Raw genomic sequence first — 20,067 nt, 5'->3', positions numbered from 1 at the left:
GTGGCTTGCGGGCTCTAGAGCGCAGGCTCAGTAGTTGTGGCGCACGGGCTTAGTTCCTCCACGGCATGTGGGATCTTCCCAGACGAGGGATCAAACCCGTGTCCCCTGCACTGGCAGGTGGATTCTTAACCACTGGCACACCAGGGAAGTCCCTGATATCTTAAAATAGCTTCCCACTGAGAGGAAATAGAGACAATGTACTCTGTCACTATGAATATGATATTTATCTTGGTTTACGGTAGATCTAGTTTAAGTTGGGAGATTTCAAAGACTAGGAATAGAAAGTACAATGATTCTTCCTGGTAAAGACAGCAGATTGAAATACACACACTTCTATTTGTTCATTCAGGAAATTCCACTAAAATGACAATAAGTGCAATTTTAAAAACAAGAATCAGGAAAGAAAACAATAACAAAATTTTTGAAGCTGGAAAGTGGTAAATGACTCGTCAGGCTTGAAGAAACTGAAACCTAAGTTGAATGTAGGAAAAATCGATATTAGTCCAATTTACAACACAGAATTTTCCAAACTTACCAGTTGCCAAATTAACAGGGATGACAGTGAGGCTACAATCAGTAGCCTTGTTTAAGTCTTTTTAAGAAGACTAATGGCTTCTTAATTCCCATCCTCACTCTGTACAGCATTTGACTACACCTCCCTTTACTCTGGCAAAGGCCAGAGCTTTATTCTCTGGAGAGGTCCAAACAGAAGTCCACAGGGACCCCAGGCATGGTTGAAGATTGGGGTACCATACCAAGATCATGGAGGAATTAGGTGAACCTACACACATTGCTCAGTGAGGTGCCCAGGCTTCCTTCCTACTTGGTTCGCAGGATGCTAGCAGCCAGTCAGGAGATTAGAAAAGGCGTCTATGATCCAAAGGAACAGATCTCACAAAAATGAAATTGAAGGTTCCCAAGGAAACAGCTCAGCTGTTTGACAGTGAAGTCACGATAGACAAGCCCCTGTTGGGAGATAATTCTCTATGGGTCTTTCCTCCATTTCTGAACATCTTGTGTAGGAACTGACAACTTTTTGTCCTGGACTAGCTTTTCAAGACCGTGTATAGTGAAGTTTGTCTCCCTCTAGAATAGAAGGCAGGTTTGTTTGCTAATGTCTCCCTCTGGAGCAAAGATTGGGTAGGTTTGTCTGTAGACCATTATAAATGATTGGAATTTCTTGAGCTCAGGAGTCCTCAGGTATGACATAAACCCACTACATAGTGAAGACCCACCTTGCTTGCTCCGTATTGTCCCTGTGAAATTTTTGGAGCAAGGGGAACCACCATGAACAGGAAGCTCATGCTCCTTGCTGAACTGTGAGTAATAATGTCCTTTGTATCTGACCCAGGAATCTCATGTCTTCTGGTAGCGTCTATGAAAATGCAGCAGATTAACTTGTTAGTTTGAAAGTGGGGTAAGACCCTTCATAGTTCCTGACCAACTCAACCATTCTTACACCTCCCAAATAGTTTTGGAGCCCTCCACTCCAGAATACATGCAGATACACAAAAATCACCAAACACCCAAGAATATTGGCTAACAATAATAAAAAACTTTGAGAAAGCAACTTGGAGGAAGTGGCCCATTCAAGAGAATAAAACTTTCAAAAAATGGTAAGATCCTCAGGGAATAATAAAAGAAGCTCTTATATCCATAAAACAAGAATAAGATGACATTTTTTTAGAATAGTAACAATTTTTTTATTGAGGTGAAATTCACATAACATAAAATTCACCATTTTAACCATTTTAAAATTTACAATTCAATGTCTCTTACTCCATTCACAGCATGGCCCAGCACATCCTTCACTGAAACAATAAACATCTGTAAACAGGTGCTGGATTTTGGGTTTTGTCCACACAATTTGAAAACAGAAGTGATGCAGCTTCTAATGAGCCTATTTCTGAAGATCATAATCATAGGAAAAATAAGATGCCATATTTTTAAAAGAAATATTAGGAAAATAAAAGAGCTATTATAACTTCAACTGAAACTTTAAGGGAAAAACTTAATAGAATAACTTGAAAATAGAGTTAAGAAAATATCCTACAACGTACAGCACACAGATAAAGAGATGGAAACCAGAAAAGAAAAGATTATAATCTGGGTACTTCATTCCAGCATAAGCCATTAATTCAGTCACCCCACCTCTCAACTTCCTGCTCGGAAAGAATAAGTTTCCTCATTGCCTAAGCTGATATAAATTGAGTTTTCTTTCCTTGCTGCTAAATTCATCCTGGGGAGAGGGGAGGAGCCAAGGTGGTGGAGTAGGAGGACATGAAGTTTGTATCTCCTCACAACTAGGTCACCTAACAGGCACTGGTGGGGGACCTCAGACACCTGAAGGGACAGGAGGAATCCCCGTGTGACCAGGTAGGACTTGGTGGGGAAGGAGGGGGGAAGGAAAAGTGGAGGGAGGAGGGGCCCAGCACCCCTGAGGGCTGGCTGGGGGAGGGGAGGGGTTCCCACGATCAGAGGGTCCCACCCCCAGTGTGGGGATCAGTGAGGACGGGGAGAGACCTTCAAGGGATCAGGGGATTGGAGGGAATGCAGCTAGCATCTCCCCCAACCGCTCACGCCCCGGTGAGCCTGCTGGGGTCCCAGGCCTAAACCTCAGCCCTCCAGGGCCCCCTCTGGCCAAGAAGGTCCCGGGAGCATGGGAGTGAGGTGGGGGGAGGAAAAGTGGAGGCGGAATAGGACCAGAGCCTCTGAGGGGCAGTGGGGGGAGGAGAAGGGTTCCCACACTCAAGGGGCCCACCCATGGAGCAGGGGTGAGCAGGGACAGGGTCCTTCAGGGGACCAGGAGATCAGAGGGAAATGCATCCAGTGTTTCCCCCACCCACTCAGGCCCTGGCAAGCCTGCTGGGTTCCTGGGCCTGGATCCCTGCCCTCCAGGGCTCCCTCTGTCTGTGCTGAGCCTAGGCCCCACCTGGCCTAAGCCCTGCCCCTGCCTAAGCCCCAACCCCAAGGCCTTTTCCAGCCTTTTTTTTAAATGAATTTTATTTTATTTATTTTTTTATACAACAGGTTCTTATTAGTTATCCATTTTATACATATTGGTGTATATATGTCAATCCCAATCTCCCAATTCATCCCACCCCCCCCCCACCCCCGCCACTTTCCCCTCTTGGTGTCCATATATTTGTTCTCTGCATCTGTGTCTCAATTTCTGCCCTGCAAACTGGGTCATCTGTACCATTTTTCTAAGTTCCACATGTATGCGTTAATATACGATATTTGTTTTTCTCTTTCTGACTTACTTCACTCTGTATGACAATCTCTAGATCCATCCACGTCTCAACAAATGATTTAATTGATATTTATAGGACATTCCACCCAAAAGAGGCAGATTACACATTCTTCTCTAGTGCACAGAGAACATTCTCCAGGATAGATCACATCTTGTGTCAAAAATCAAGCCTTGGAAAATTTAAGAAAATTGAAATTGTATCAAGCGTCTTTTCCGACCACAACACTATGAGATTAGAAATCAATTACAGGGAAAAAAACTGTGAAAAACACAAACACATGGAGGCTAAACAATACACTACTAAATAACCAAGAGATCAATGAGGAAATCAAAGAGGAAATCAAAAAATACCTAGAAACAAATGACAATGAAAACATGACGACCCCAAATCTATGGGACACAGCAAAAGCAGTTCTAAGAGGGAAGATTATAGCAATTCAATCTCACCTCAAAAAACAAGAAAAGCCTCAAAAAAACAACCTAACCTTACACCTAAAGCAACTAGAGAAAGAAGAACATAAAAAAAGTTAGTGGAAAGAAAGAAATCATAAAGATCAGAGCAGAAATAAATGAAATAGAAATGACCAAGAAAATAGCAAAGATCAATAAAACTAAAAGTTGGTTCTTTGAGGAGATAAACAAAATTGATAACCTTTACCCAGACTCATCAAGAAAGAAAAGGAGAAGATTCAAATCAATAAAATTATAAATGAAAAAGGAGAAACTACAATGAACACCACAGAAATACAAAGGATCATAAGAGACTACTATGAGCAACTCTATGCCAATAAAATGGACAACCTGGAAGAAATGGACAAATTCTTAGAAAGGTACAACTTTCCAAGACTGAACCAGGAAGGATTAGAAAATATAAACAGATGAATCACAAGTAATGAAATTGAAACTGTAATTAAAAATCTTCCAGCACATAAAAGTCCAGGACCAGATGGCTTCAAATGCGAATTCTCTCAAACATTTAGAGAAGAGATAACACCTATCCTTCTCAAACTCTTCCAAAATATAGCAGAGGGAGGAACACTCCCAAACTCGTTCTACGAGGCCACCATCACCCTGATACCAAAACCAGACAAAGATATCACCAAAAAAAGAAAATTATAGACTAATATCACTGATGAACATCAATGCAAAAATCGTCAACAAAATTCTAGCATACAGAATCCAACAACACGTTAAAACAATCATATACCATGATCAAGTGGGATATATCCCAGGGATGCAAGGATTTTTCAATATACATAAATCAATCAATGTGATACACCATATTAACAAATTAAAGAATAAAAACCATATGATCATCTCAATAGATGCAGAAAAAAAGCTTTTGACAAAATTCAGCGCCCATTTATGATAAAAAACTCTCCAGAAAGTGGACATAGAGGGAACCTACCTCAACATAATAAAGGCCATATATGACAAACCCACAGCAAACATCGTTCTCAATGGTGAAAAACTGAAAGCATTTCCTCTAAGGTCAGGACGAAGACAAGGATGTCCACTCTCACCACTCTTATTCAACATAGTTTTGGAAGTCCTAGCCATGGCAATCAGAGAAAAAAAAGAAATAAAAGGAATCCAAATTAGAAAAGAAAAAGTAAAGCTGTTACTGTTTGCAGATGACATGATACTATACATACAAAATCCTAAAGATGCCAGCAGAAAACTACTAAAGCTCATCAATCAATTTGGTGAAGTTGCAGGATACAAAATTAATGCACAGATATCTCTTGCATTCCTACACACTAACAATGAAAGACCAGAAAGAGTAGTTAAGGAAATAATCCCATTTACCATCACAACAAAAAGAATAAAATACCTAGGAATAAACCTACTTAACGAGGCAAAAGACCTGTACTCAGAAAACTATAAAACACTGATGAAAGAAATCAAAGATGACTCAAACAGATGGAGAGATATACCATGCTCTTAGATTGGGAGCATCAATATTGTGAAAATGACTATACTACCCAAAGCAATCTACAGATTCAATGCAGTCCCTATTAAGTTACCAATGGTATTTTTCACAGAATTAGAGCAAAAAATTTTACAATTTGTATGGAAACACAAAAGACCCCAAATAGTCAAAGCAATCTTGAGAAAGAAAAATGGAGCTGGAGGAATTAGGCTCGCCGACTTCAGACTATACTACAAAGCTACAATAATCAAGACAGTATGGTACTGGCACAAAAACAGAAACATAGATCAATGGAACATGATAGAAATCTCACAGATACAAAAGTGAGAGAGTGGCATGGACATATATACAATACCAAATGTAAAATAGATAGCTAGTGGGAAGCAGTCACATAGCACAGGGAGATCAGCTCAGTGCTTTGTGACCACCTAGAGGGGTGGGATAGGGAGGATGGGAGGCAGGGATACGCAAGAGGGAAGAGATATGGGAAGATATGTATATGTATAACTGATTTACTTTGTTCTAAAGCAGAAACTAACACACCATTGTAAACCAATTATACTCCAATAAAGATGTTAAAAAAAAAAAAAGCTCACAGATAAACCCACGCACCTATGGTCACCTAATCTATGGCAAAGGAGGCAAGAATATATGATGTAGAAAAGACAGTCTCTTCAATAAGTGGTGCTGGAAAAACTGGACAGCTACATGTTAAAGAATGAAAGTAGAACACTCCCTAACACCATACACAAAAATAAACTCAAAATGGATTAAAGACCTAAATGTTAGACTGGACACTATAAAACTCTTAGAGGAAAAAATAGGAAAAACACTCTTTGACATAAATCACAGCAAGATCTTTTTGACCCACCTCCTAGAGTAATAAAAATAAAAACAAAAATAGACAAATGGGACCTAATTAAACTTAAAAGCTTTTGCACAGCAAAGGAAACCATGAACAAGATGAAAAGATAACCCTCAGAATGAGAGAAACTATTTGCAAATGAAGCAACTGACAAAGGATTAATCTCCAAAATATACAAACCGTTCATGCAGCTCAATATCAAAAAAACAAACAACCCAATCAAAAAATGGGCAGATAGCTAGTGAGAAGCAGCTGCATAGCACAGGGAGATCAGCTCTGTGCTTTGTGACCACCTAGAGGGGTGGGGTAGGGAGGGTGGGAGGGAGACGCAAGAGGGAGGAGATATGGGGATATATGTATATGTATAGCTGATTCACTTTGTTATACAGCAGAAACTAACACACCATTGTAAAGCAATTATACTCCAATAAAGATGTTGAAAAAAAAAAGTGGGCAGAAGGTCTAAATAGACATTTCTCCAAAGGAGACATACAGATGGCCAAGAGGCACATGAAAAGATGCTCAACACCACTAATTATTAGAGAAATGCAAATCAAAACTACCATGGAGTATCACCTCACTCTGGTCAGAATTGCCATCATCAGAAAATCTACAAACAATAAATGCTGGAGAGGGTATGGAGAAAAGGGAACCCTCTCACACTGTTGGTGGGAATGTAAACTGATACAGCCACTATGGAGAACAGTACAGAGGTTCCTTAAAAATACTGAAAATAGAATTACCATACGACCCAGCAATCCCACTACTGGGTATATACCCTGAGAAAACCATAATTCAAAAAGACACATGCACCACAATGTTCATTGCAGCACTATTTACAATAGCCAGGACATAGAAGCAACCTAAAAGTCCATCAACAGATGAATGGATAAAGAAGATGTGGTACATATATACCATGGAATATTACTCAGCCATAAAAAGGAACGAAATTGTGACATTTGCAGAGACGTGGATGGACCTAGAGACTGTCATACAAAGTGAAGTAAGTCAGAAAGAGAAATACAAATATCATATATTAACGCATAAATTTGGAATCTAGAAAAATGGTACAGGTGCACCTATTTGCAAACTATGAGAGCTTTCTCACTAAAATCCACTTTTGAAAACTGAATAAAACTGAAATTCATTTTAGTTAACAAATTTTAATTATTTCAATTTTTCCAGGTATTACCATCAAATTTCACATACATTCTCATAAAATAGAAAAACAGATATGACTCATTGGAATTATCACTTTTATAGTGTGTTCCTATGAAATAATAAATTTCCAGTGTAATAAAATGAACTGCATGAAAATATTTGGTGTATATGTACATGGGGGGAGTAATTTATAGTTTTATTTAGATTTTCAAAAATGCCTGTGTTCCTCTAAAATGTTAAAAGGAAGAAACATTAAAAACAAGTGTTCTACACTATAGAACAGTCCTCTAAAATAGTATGTAATTACCATGTCAAGTCACAGGTCATTTCTAACATGAATTTAATCCAATGTTACCTTGAAAACTAGTAATTAAAATTTCAAACGTGATCTGACCCAAGCCCTAAAAAAATGGCCAGGAAGTTCCTATAGAATTGAAATTATCTTTTCAAGTTCAGTTCATTAAAAACCTACTTGAGAAACATGACAACTAAGTGCAATAGAGTACACTGGTTTGGATCCTGGAACAGCAGGCAAACCTTAAAACTGGTGAAGTCCAAATAAAGCCTAGAATTTAATTAATGGTAATGTACCAATAGTGGTTTCTTAGTTCTGACAAATACACATTGGTAATATAAAATAATAATAATAGGGGAAACTGGGTGAGGGGTGAACAGAAACATTGTGAACTATCTTTGAAGCTTTCCTGTAAGTCTAAAATCATTCGAAATAAAATGTTGGGGGTTTCTTAAGTCTACTCTAAATTTTTTTTTTTTTTTTTTTTTTTTTTTTTTTTTTTTTTTGCTGTACGCGGGCCTCTCACTGTTGTGGCCTCTCCCGTTGCAGAGCACAGGCTCCGGACGCGCAGGCTCAGCGGCCATGGCTCACGGGCCCAGCCGCTCCGCGGCATGTGGGATCTTCCCAGACCGGGATACGAACCCGTGCCCCCTGCATCGGCCGGCGGACTCTCAACCACTGCGCCACCAGGGAAGCCCTATTCTAAATTTTTAACAAGATTTAATCCCTCAGCAAATATTTATGGAGTGTTCAGGTACTGTTCTGTGTGCTGGGTACATAGTGCTGAACAAAACAGATCCATCCCTTCCCTTATGGAGCTAAGCGAGTAGCAGGCAGGAAAGACATTGATCAGTCACAAGAATCAACATAAATTGCAATCACAGTTTGCAGTAAGTGCTATAAAGGAAAAGTACATGAGATGAGAGAGCTGCAAAGCTGGAAGCCTGAGGCAGTGGCACTTAATATGAGACTTGAGGGCTGGTGAGGAGCCAGCCAGGTGACAGCACCAGGAAGAGGGAAGAGCGTGTTCATCAGCCTGGAGGAAGGAAAGGACCTGGAGAACGTGCCAGCATGACCAGAGCATCATGTGGGCATGCAAGCGTGATGCCATCAGAAGAATCCAACCACGTAGGACCATGTAGGCTAGGTTTAGGCTTTTACAGTTTTCCAAAGAAATATGAGAAGCCCTTGAAGACTTTAACCAGAGGAATGGCATGATCCAATTAATGTTTCTAAAATATCACAGTGACTGCTCTGTGGATGTGGACTAGAAAGGAGAAAGACAAGAAGCTCCCACTTGAGGCACTCACAATTTTTTTTAATTAAGGAGAAATAAAAAGTTCTCAACTTCTAAATATATTTGTTCTAAAATGTCCCTGAGAAATAATAATTCATTTTAGATGTATATATTGCTTCTTTAGCATCTGCCACCATTAGTCCAGCAGGGAAGACGGTGCTCCAAATGGTTCCCGGCTCATCCGATCTGGATCTTTCCTCTAGAATGCCAGTGTAAAACATGGGTGTGAACAAAAATGCAAGATAGATACCAAAGTCACGTGACTTGGAGCAAGGCATCAGCAGCAAAAACGTGCAGGCTCTACCACCCTTAGGAATCTTAGCTTCACAAGAGATAAAGATTTCTTAGTATGTGTGGTTTTCAGAACCATAAAACCATTATTGACCCTCAGTAGTGCCACCTTGGCATTAGCCCAGAACTAAATATAGAAAATCCCAGACTGCAGAATACTGTAATTTTCAATCCCTGTTTAAAGTATACAATGTTAAATGTCACCCTCAGTTACTATACCTTGAGTCTGAAGGAACTGGTGTGTTGCCCTATCCGACCTAGAAAAAGAAATACATCTTCCAATTTTGATGTAACCAGCAGCACTTCAATAAAACTTAATAAGCAGTCTGCAGTGCTATTGAGTACTTTTAAACAGAACTCCCTAGGGACTTATACTCGAAACAAACACTTGGATTTTCTCAGTTTAGGAATACACTATCTATAACCTCACTAGATATTATGTAGGTACATTATAAGGACTATCAGACCAGAAGAAAGATTGGATCTTGATTGAAGCCTATGATTTAATATGAAAAACTTTTTATGCAAAGCTCAGTGAACCAAATAGCTATTGACTGTCCAGCCAATCACTCCTTTTCTCTGGAAACTACCTCTTGCCCTACTGTCAGTAGGGTTACAGGAGAAAGCCTCTGGCAGCCGTGACGGCATAACTTGACCCTGCCCCAGACCACCACAGTCAATAGGATCGAGAGTGTACACTTGACACAAATTGGGCCAAAGAGTCCCTTTCCCTGGGAATCTGGATTTAGAAGAGATTCTTGCTCAATCTGTCTGCTCTCTTGAATAGAGGACATGTAAACATTGGAACTGCTTGCAGAGGCTATTTTCAACCATTTGGACAAGGAATAGAGAAAGCCAGTCTGCAGCAAGAGACAAGAATGGAGAACATATGCCAGAAAAAAAAAGAGATGAAAGGCAGAGAAAGAGGGCTTCCTATCTTCCCTACAACAGTCCGGGACCTGACGCTTATCCCACCTAATCCCTGGCCTTAAAATCCATGGAGGACTCACAGTATCGTTTCAGTCACTTCCATTTTTGCTTAAGCCAGTTCAAGTGGAACCCTGTGATAAGAAACCAAACAAGCCCTCACTAACACTCCAGGTCTCTCCATTTCATTTAGTCTCAAAGAACTGAGAACCAGCTTGCCCAAATTCTTTAAGCCAAGATCTCTGAAAGGGAATCTAATTCCAGGCTCTGCAAGCAGACGAATGCAACAAAATGAAAAACGCTTATCCTAAACTTGTCAAGTGGGAAAGAAGCTGGGCACAAAATTGTATATATCAGAATTATGACTACACTCTAGTTTATATTTGTCAATAAATCAAGAAGTGAAGCCCTACGTGCATTACGAAGATTGGAAGGAAATTAACCAAAATAACGGTAGTCATGTTACAGTGACAGGATTATTTTCCTTTTTCTCTATATTATTCTGTGTCTTTAAGTAGTTAAATACTTCATAACATAACAGAATTATAACTTCGAAGACTATGTAAATGTGTTTATATCATAATGACGTATTTTTAAAAGTAGAATTTAAAATATCCTATCTGTAATGTTCACCACTATAATAAATAGACCGAAAAGCAACTGCCCCTTTAAGACTCCACATGTAACGGGGCACAGGAAATCACAGGAGTTTAAGGATTTAACCATAACTAGGAAACAAAAGGCTATTCACTTTTGAAAAAATAAAAATAAAAAGACTCCACATGTAAAAAGGAACAATGAAACTTCCAGCAGACTAGTCCCCAATTAATTATCAGCCTTCGCTTCTTCTCCACCTATTTGCCCTCCCAATCCTGTATAAACCCACCTCATCCCATGCTACTCATCTTCAGCTGGGATTTCACCCGTCCCCTCCCCCACTCCCTCCCCCAATTTGTCCACATCCCTCCCCCATCCCCTGCGCTTTTCTCTACTTTGATGTCTGGGTATCTGCACCTCCAGATATGCAGACCCATCTTGTCACCCATAAGCCCTAGATTTGTCTCCTCTATTTTGGATCAGCCCATTGGGAATAATCTCATCACAAATGGCTCCAGCCCATTTTAACCTATCCCCAGGGGCGATCCAGGTAAGCCAGAAAGTGGTAAGAAGTAGAAGGCAACCTTCTAATGGCAAAATAAAAACCATTGCAGACTTGGATAATTTGTAAATTATCTTTAACATTGCTGTAACACAATTTTCAATAACAATTCAGAGTACAACATTGGATAGGAACAAAATGTAAGTGGTAAACCATTTACTTACAAGAAAAAAGTGAGCAAGCCTTTTTGAAATCATGAAGCCGATTCAACTGGTTTCCTCCATGATCACAACAGCTTCCATACACTGAACTGCGCGTTGTATCAGACATTTTATATATGTTATCTTATATAACCCTCCCAATGACCTGTGATGCAACTATTACTATTTCCATTTTACAGAAACAAAACTTTTGATCTGAGAGGTTAAGTTACTTATGCGAGTTTAAAAGTCTAGCAAGTAGCAGAGCAGGGACTTGTGGTCTTTGCATTAGACCTTATGGCCTCAAACAGGTCTTAGATGGGCTTTCTAAAGAAAGTTTATCTGACACTTAATGTTAAACCCATGTGTTAGCTATTAGTAGCAGTAGTATTTTACAATACAAATATCAAGTTTATATATAAATTTATATTTTAAATGAAAAATACATATCAGAATAAACATTGTAGAAACTACATTATGCAACATCAATAACATATACGATGATATTCAGTATCAATGTAGACCTTACAAGTTATAGTTTAAAACTATGTTACAAAGACTTCTTACTACGTATCAATGGTAATTATTTATAACTGTTTATAAAATGCTACCTGTCATATACAAAGAAGCATAAAGCTTATTATCAAGGTATAAAAAGACTATGAACTGGGAGAAATATTTATTGCATTCATTTCACTAGTATGAGACAGTTTTATAACTTAATGCCAGTTAGAGTGCTGAAATGTTATATTAATATCGTACCATGAAGACCAATACTAACCACTTCACAAGGGGGGAGGGACCACACTTTATTTCTTAGAATTCTAATAACTTTATACTATTTTGTATTTTAAAAATTGCCTTTTCCCCATTCAAGTACAGAAAAGGTTATAAAGGCAATAAGGACCCAAATGCAGAAGTTACAAAGGTAAAGTGATCATAAAATACCATTTGGTTTATTCTCATTCTCTGAATAGGCACATCTGTTTAATTCATTCATAGCTGGTGATTTTTTCTTTCCCTCCAATCACTACCACCATGTACACTTTTTCCATGTACACTTTTTCTGTGTGGAAATAATTAACTCTCCAATTTCTTCAACAGAAACTATAATCATTCATTCATTAGTACAATAAACTTCATTGAGCACCCAGAATGTACTCCAGTACACTTTCACTTTGCCTAAGATAAAAATAAATAAAGATAAGTCCCTTCCCTCCCCAAGCTCCGTGGGTGAAGCAGTCTTGTGAAAAGTAAACAGCCCAAAATAGTGTGCTAAATGCTGGAGCAGAGGTGAGTACACAGTATTACAGGAGCACAGAGGGAGGATTAACCCAGCCTGGGGCAATCAGGAAGCTTTACAGAGGACAGCGCATGTGAACTTGGCCTTTAAAGATAAATAGGAGCTTTCCAAAGAGGGAAAAAGGAGACATGGGGAGAGGAAGCCATTCAGGCCATAGTGTAAAAAGGCACTGAGGACCTGAAGAACATGGGGACAAGAATGTTATTAAAACAATGAGCAGCTTGATGCGACTATGTTCAGGGTTAGTGGAGGCTATGTGAGATATGAAATTAAAAACTGGATGAAAAATTCAACAATGTAAGTAGATTAAGGTGTTTAAATATATGGAAGATTTTGCATACATTAAATTCCACTTATTAAAATATATAGACCAATGAGAGAAATGTTCAGTACAAAATAAACAGCACCTGCACGGGTCTATGGATATAAAATAGACTGAAAGGGTAGTGTTAGCCAAAATGTTAACACTAATCACCTCTGGCTGGTAGAATTATAAGTAATTTTGTTTTTAGTCTCTCTTTGCGTCTCTGCCTTCCAGATTTTCTGCATTAAGCATGCATTACTTTGGCAATTAGAGGGGAAAACGTGCTAAAATAGAACAATGTAAGCTGGGCTCAGATTGTGGCATGCTAAGGAATTTGGACTTTATTCCACAGAAAATGAAGATTTATTCCTGGCATTTGATCAGGGATATGAGAGGAAGATTTGCATTTTAGGGAATTGAATGTTCTTAAGGTGTGCATATTGGATTAAAAAGATTTGAGATTGGGTGAAAGATACAATGGATATGGACATATATACACTACCAAATGTAAAATAGCTAGTGGGAAGCAGCCTCATAGCACAGGGAGATCAGCTCAGTGCTTTGTGACCACCTAGAGGGGTGGGGTAGGGAGGGTGGGAGGGAGACGCAAGAGGGAGGAGATATGGGGATATATGTATATGTATAGCTGATTCACTTTGTTATACAGCAGAAACTAACACAACATTGTAAAGCAATTATACTCCAATAAAGATGTTTAAAAAAAAGATACAATGGATAGAACTAAGGCAGTGATAATAGGGATGGAAAGCACATATGTGAGGTAAAATAGATAGGACTTGTTAACTGAATATAGGAGAAGGGGGAAGGGCAGAGTCTGAGGATAACTCCAGGTTTCTGAGCAATTGGTTAGATACAGATATTGGAAGCTAAAAAGCATAATAAGAAGGAAAAGCCATATTTTAAGGACAGAATGATGAATTTAGTTTTATGTGTGACATGCCAGGGGGACACTCAGGTAAGAATTCTAGCAGAAAGTGCAGAAATATGGGTCTGGGCTCAGAAAAAGTGGACCTAGAAATACAGACACATCGAAGATGGTGAAGCCATGAAACTGAATGTACTTGCTCGGGGAAAATTAAGTGAGAGGAGACAGCTGAGTCTGGAACCTTGGGAAATGCTAAGTCACAGCAATAGTTGGAGAATTGAGAGAGCCAGAAGTTGGTAGAGTTCTTTTTGGAAACGCGATGGTCAGAGCTGGGATCAGAGCAAGGACAAGAAGTTTTACTATAAATTTGCAGCTACCGATAGAAAATAACCACAGAACCTGGTCACTGGTGGCGTATAGAAAAAAACAGAAGGCCAACAAGCACAAAAGGCATAGAACAAAGAGAGGGAGCTGGCCACCTTCTGAGATGGAAGGTGGGGCGAGGAGAGGTGAAGTAAACATAATAGACTTTACTGAGTGAGATTTCTCCATGGAGGGTGGGGCTTTTTTGAAAGCTGTCAAAGTGACCTACTGCATGCTGTCCTAAGACAGTGATTTCTACCCTACCCTTTTTCTTTTCTTTTTTTTTTTTTTTACAAACAAGGAAACTGATGGCCACAGAGAGGTGTCTCAGGTCTCAGAGCCAAGTTGCTGGCAGGTTTAACTAGAATAAATTTCCAAACCCCTAGAGTTTAATTCACTACACATCAATATACTGCCTCCTTATACAAACACAAAAAGAAGACTCACCCCAAAAATATTGATAATGGAATACAGTAAAATATAAATGGATTTATCCTTTGACTTGGCTTATGGAATGAATGACTTCTTATAGTAATACAACCCTCTTTGATCATCACCTCTTATCTCCCAGCTAACCACCCACTAGCCTTTGATCCCACTGAGATTTCCAATCCATTGATCCCACCAACTTTTCACTCTCCCTAATCATCTCGATTTTTTTCTCTTCTCTATTCACCAGCTCTAAATGCTATGGTCATTCACTACAATACCTTCCTTGCATACATTCACAACTCCCTTGCCGCTATTATTACAGCCACTGGATAATCTGAAACTCTGGTTAAATCCTTCTCTTCACTTGCTCCACGCCACCACTGTGTCAATGAACATAACAAACTACTGACTGGTCTCGCTTCAAATTTCTGACCAGAAACTAAACGTGCCCTTTAAGGTAGCCAGACAACTTTACTGTACTTCCTCAGTCCGTTTACTCTCCCCATAGAACAATTCACACCTTCTCTTTCCTCCAACATCTACCACCTCCTCCTTTATCCTCACTCTCAGTTGATGACCTTGCTTCCTATTTGGAGAAAATGAAAGCAACCAGAAGAGAATCTCACCAGACTCCCACAATCTCAGTTATCCTCCTTCTAGACCCTTCATCCATACCTTCTGCCCTATATCCATGTTCCTATCTAAATTGATGTCCCTTCCTTTGTGCACTAGTTTTGGTACACTATCTCTCCAACATCACTGATTTTTCTTTCTCTATTGAATCATTCTCATGATCATGCAAACATCCTGCAATTGCCTCCCATCTTACAAAAAAAAACAACTTTCTTAACCCCACTACTCCCATTTCCTCTGCCCCCCTTTGCACAAAAATCATTGAAGAATTGTCTATATTCACATTTCCAATTCCTCCCTCTAATTCTTGCTTAAGCACATTCTAATCCACCTTCTGCCACCTTACGTGTTCCTATCAAGGTAGCCAATGATGTCCAGTTGCCAAATTCATGGTCAGTTATCAGTTTTTATTTTCTAGACCTTTCAGCAGCATTGGACTCGGCTAATCTCTTCCCTCTGAAAGTCTTCACTGGCTTCTAGGGTATCATATGCCCCTCTTCTTCTCACCCTCTTAATGTCTCAGTGCCCCAGAGTCAGTCCTTTCTCCTCTTCTCTTCTCTATATACGTTGACTCCTTGGAGATCTCTTTAGTCTTAGATTGTAAATAACCATCCAAATACTGGAAAATCCCTAATTTATATCTCCAGTCAGGCATCTCCTCTGAACTCCAAGATTATTCTACGTCTCCAATTACATTTAAACCTTCCAAGATGTATCCTTACCCCTTGACTCCCTAAACTTCTCTGCCTTGAATCTTGCCACACTTTAGCCATTGGCAACTCAAACCCAGTCAAACTAGAAAAGGTGGAATCACTTTTTTACTCCTCTCTTTTTTGCAGATACCATATCCAACTATCAGGAAACCCTATTCAGATATATAGAGAATTTCAAGTATATAGAGAATCTAATTTCAAATATATAGAGAATCTGACCACCTCTCACCTCTGCTACTGCTACACCTCTGGTTCAGGCCATCATCATCTCCCACCTTGGTTATTACAGTGACATACGAACTAGTCTCTCTGCTGCCACCTCTGCCCCAATAGAGCAGTCAAGTTGATCCTTTTGAAATGTAAGTCAAGTCACATCACTCCTCTGTCAAAACCCTGCAAAGGCTCCCAATTTCATTGAGTACAAGCCAAAGGACTTACAATGGCCGGTAAGGTGCTACTTCATGTGAGCCCCTGTATCCATAGTGTCCTCATCTCCAACCACTCGCCCAATTATTTACCCCACTTCAGCCATGCAGGTCTCCCCACTCCTTCTCTAGCAGGCCCGGCATGCTCCACCTCAGAGCTTTGCATGGGCTGTTCCCTTTGCCCGGAACGACTTCCTCCCAATGTCTACACAGCAAACTCTCTCACATCCTTCAGGTCTTTGCTCAGTTGTGACCTCCTCAGTGAGGCCTTCCCTGGCCACCCTATTTAAAATTTCCACAATTGCTACCCCCTCAGACTTTTTTAGCCTTTTAACTCTTGTTGATATTTTTGTTGAAGCAGGTATCACCTTGAAATACAATACTTTATTTATGTATGTATTTATTTATTATTGCCTGTCTCTTCCGACTAGAACTTAAGCTCTAAAAAGGAAAATACTTTCGTCTGTTTTGTTCACTGATGTATTCCCAGCACATAGGAGGTGCTCAATTAGCACCTGTTGAATGAGTAAATCTATTTCCCCTACCAGACCATAAGTAACTTGAGGTTAGACTAATGCTTTAATCATCTCTGTACCCATCTATCTATCTAAATTTATAGAGATGATTGTATATATATAGATATATCTTTTATATATAATGCATATATATTCTTTTATACATGTTTATATATCTTATGTATACAATGTATATTCTATGTGTATTCACCTTTTACATACATAATATATGTACACATACATTTCTTTTTGCATCAGCCTGACTACTAGAATTTGTTCTGAGCCAGATACTCATCTTCCTGATTGGCAGGGGTGGCAGCAGGACACATTACCATGAGGTTGATCATTAATGCATATTGTCAGAGATGAGTCCCCACCTCCCTCTAGAAAAGTAAATGGCATTGATATCAAGAGAGGTCTCAAACATGACCATCAGAAAATGGGAAAGCCACCTTGCCTTCACATATTACATATTCCTCACCACAGCCTTTTCCTAAATATCTTTCCAGAAGTCCCCCAAGCTGTTGCTCATTCCCGGTAACAGCTAAATCAATTGACCATATTGTACTGGTTTGCTTCAATGTGTTTGTTTACTAGTTGAAGCCTGCATTAAGGGCAGGATTATTTCATGGTGCTCAGCTGCCTGGCCCTCTTCCAGCTCTCTCTCCTCCTAGCCTCTCTGCAAAATGGCAATCTCTTTCTACCTCTGAAAGCTTAAACATCTTGAAAGGTATTTGACTATCACATAATTCTCTGTCCTTGTGAGATTCTCTGCCTTCACTGTTTGAATTCTGTGGCCCGAAGTTAGCTAGGATCCCGTCACAAATAACTATGCCAAATGCATCTTTATCCCTTTTAGCTTCAGTTACTGTCTTAACCTGTGCTCTTCCCTCTTTTTGTCCAGTTATTGTACGTCAGATGAAACGTGTGAAGCTGTTTCAGCAAATATGAAAAGATAATATGAACATGTCTCTAAAATGTCACTTTTCCAGTTTTCTTTTTGGTTTGTTCTTTATTAACCAAAGTTCCATTGTTATAAAAACTATAATAATATGCTACCCTGGGTCTTGTAATCTCACAGACAGCTTCTACATTTTCTAAGCAACCAAAATCCCATGGTTCCTAGTTAAAATATTCAAAGGTGAAATCTAAGTAATCTCTACATGGTATACTAGTGCCTTCGCTTAAGTTTCTAGGGTTAAAAACAAAAAGCCTTTGCCAATAGGAAAAACAAGGAAGTTTTGAGTCTATAGTATAAAGACTTCAAACCACATTCCACAGCATGTTATTTTCTTTCTAGAAAATTCTAACACTATATAATTACTTTTGTATGGAAAATGAATAACGTAATCTAATGCTAAAAACAGCTAGACAGAAACCATCCAAATCAAATGGGCCTTTCCTGAAGTCAAATGAAGTATTAAACTAGAAAATATCTGTGTGAGGACAGCCCATGGAAGAAAGCTCAATAGGCATGGAGCATAGCGGGGCGGGGGGTGGGGGGGGAGGAGTTACAAGGAAAAAGGTGTTTTTCCCTCTATGTGTTAGGGTTTACTCGTTTCAGAGAAACTGTAACGTTGATTGTACCTCAAATGTCTCAGAAAAATACCAATCAGAAATGCATCTAGGAGCGTCCAAGGCTTCCGGTTAAAAATAACAGCAAAAACATCAATGAAGCTCCATCTATGGCGACAGAAATGCATTGATGGAGAAAAAGTGAAATCCCACCTGCATGGGAATTAAGCCGCAGCTACTCCCCCAATTCAGAGTAAAACGAGCTTCACTTGGGTCGCCGGCAGAACTAATCCCAGCAAATAGAGCCAGTGGGTTCGTGTGTTGGGAGAGAGGGACAGAGTAGAGCGCACCTCATCGCCCTCTCCGCAAAACTGCTCCAGAAACGTGAAAGCGTCCGCACCGCATGACCTCGCTTAGCCGGAAGAAAGGCGGACCGCGCAGAGCGGCCCGCTCCGGCTCAGCGGTAGCCGCGACGTGCGGCGGGCAGCTGCGGGGGTGGCCCGGTCGCGCCTCCCCCTCTCACTCACCCCAGCCCCCAGTCTTTTCACGGGTCTCTGGCTCCAAGCTCCCAGACTCGGAGCCCTGGCCAGGTTCCTTCTCTGCCCGAGGTGGGCAGCCTCCCAGAAACATTTTAACAAGAGTAATTCCCGCGCTGGCAACGTCTCAACAACCTGGAGTGAACAGTCTGACCCATCGGCTTCGGGACCCACGTCTGGGTCGGCCTCCGCCGCCAGCTCCACCTCCGAGCCTCCCCAGCGCCCAGCCCGCAGCCTGGCACCCAGTAGGGACTTTGGGGCAGTGCAGCCCCAAGGGCTGAGTCTCGCTAAGTAAACGGCCACGTTAGCCTGCTCGGTCGTGAATAAGCCTAGGGTGAGCCGGCCGACGGCCGTCAGGAGCGCTCACCCGGTTCCCTCTGCGCTTCTGCCCCCAAGGCTACCACTATTTCCAAAGTCCGAGGCGCCAACAGTCCGGACACCCGTTCTCTCTCATGGTTCAGCACCGAGGACAGCGAACACACTTTTAGCCCCGGTAGCCCCACTGCCAGGAGATTGGCTTTAGCCACGCCAGCAGGGCTGCAGGTGTCCGGACGGCGCGCTCTCCCGCATCCCACCCCTCCGGCGCCTGGAGCAAGCCAGCCCCGCGGCATCTTACTTTTCTGACTGGAGTAACCCGGGTAATAGCCATAGTAGCCGGTGATCCGCAGGATCCGGTCCTCGATGGTGGCCACCCCGTTGGGGGCCGCCTTGACATCCATAGAGAGCACGGGGCGGCGGCCCCGGGCGCGGCGGGTCGGAGAGCGCAGCGCGGGGCCCGGGAGCTGGTGCAGGTGCCGCCGCCGGTGCTGATGTTGCAGCTCGTGCTCCCGCGCCCAGGCTCTGACTCCGCCGCCCGGCGCAGCACCGGCGCCGCATCACGGCGGCGGCGGCGGCGGCGGCGGAGCGGCCCCCACTAGGGCCGGCCTCTCTGTCAGCCTGGCAGGTCTCCCGCCCGCCACCCCGCGCACTGCTGCCCGAACAGCGCCCCCTCACCTCCGACACCCACCGCTGCCCGGGGCGGCCCCACCTGCGCGGACTTTCATCATTAACCCTGTTGTACCCCTTCCCGGAAGACTAAACATTCCCCAACCCCACCTGCCAGAAGGGACGCTTGGTCCAGG

The 20,067-nt window shown here is 41.3% G+C and overlaps 1 protein-coding gene across 1 annotated transcript in view; it reads right to left on the bottom strand.

Moving 5' to 3' along the window:
- Positions 1 to 19,865, bottom strand: part of SLC35F4 (solute carrier family 35 member F4) — a gene marked incomplete at its 3' end in the record, with an annotated part of 283,820 nt that extends 263,955 nt beyond the window's left edge. The window contains exon 1 of the mRNA XM_079913412.1: positions 19,563 to 19,865. Within this exon, the coding sequence (XP_079769538.1) occupies positions 19,563 to 19,665 (103 nt within the window). The 5' untranslated portion in view covers positions 19,666 to 19,865. The remainder of the gene's footprint in view (positions 1 to 19,562) is intronic.
- Positions 19,866 to 20,067: the final 202 nt, after the last annotated feature.

Source organism: Stenella coeruleoalba (assembly GCF_951394435.1).
Source record: "Stenella coeruleoalba genome assembly, chromosome: 2".
Taxonomy (NCBI): Eukaryota; Metazoa; Chordata; class Mammalia; order Artiodactyla; family Delphinidae; genus Stenella; species Stenella coeruleoalba.
Note: the sequence above shows the minus strand (reverse complement) of the source record. Positions and strands in the feature narration are given on the sequence as shown.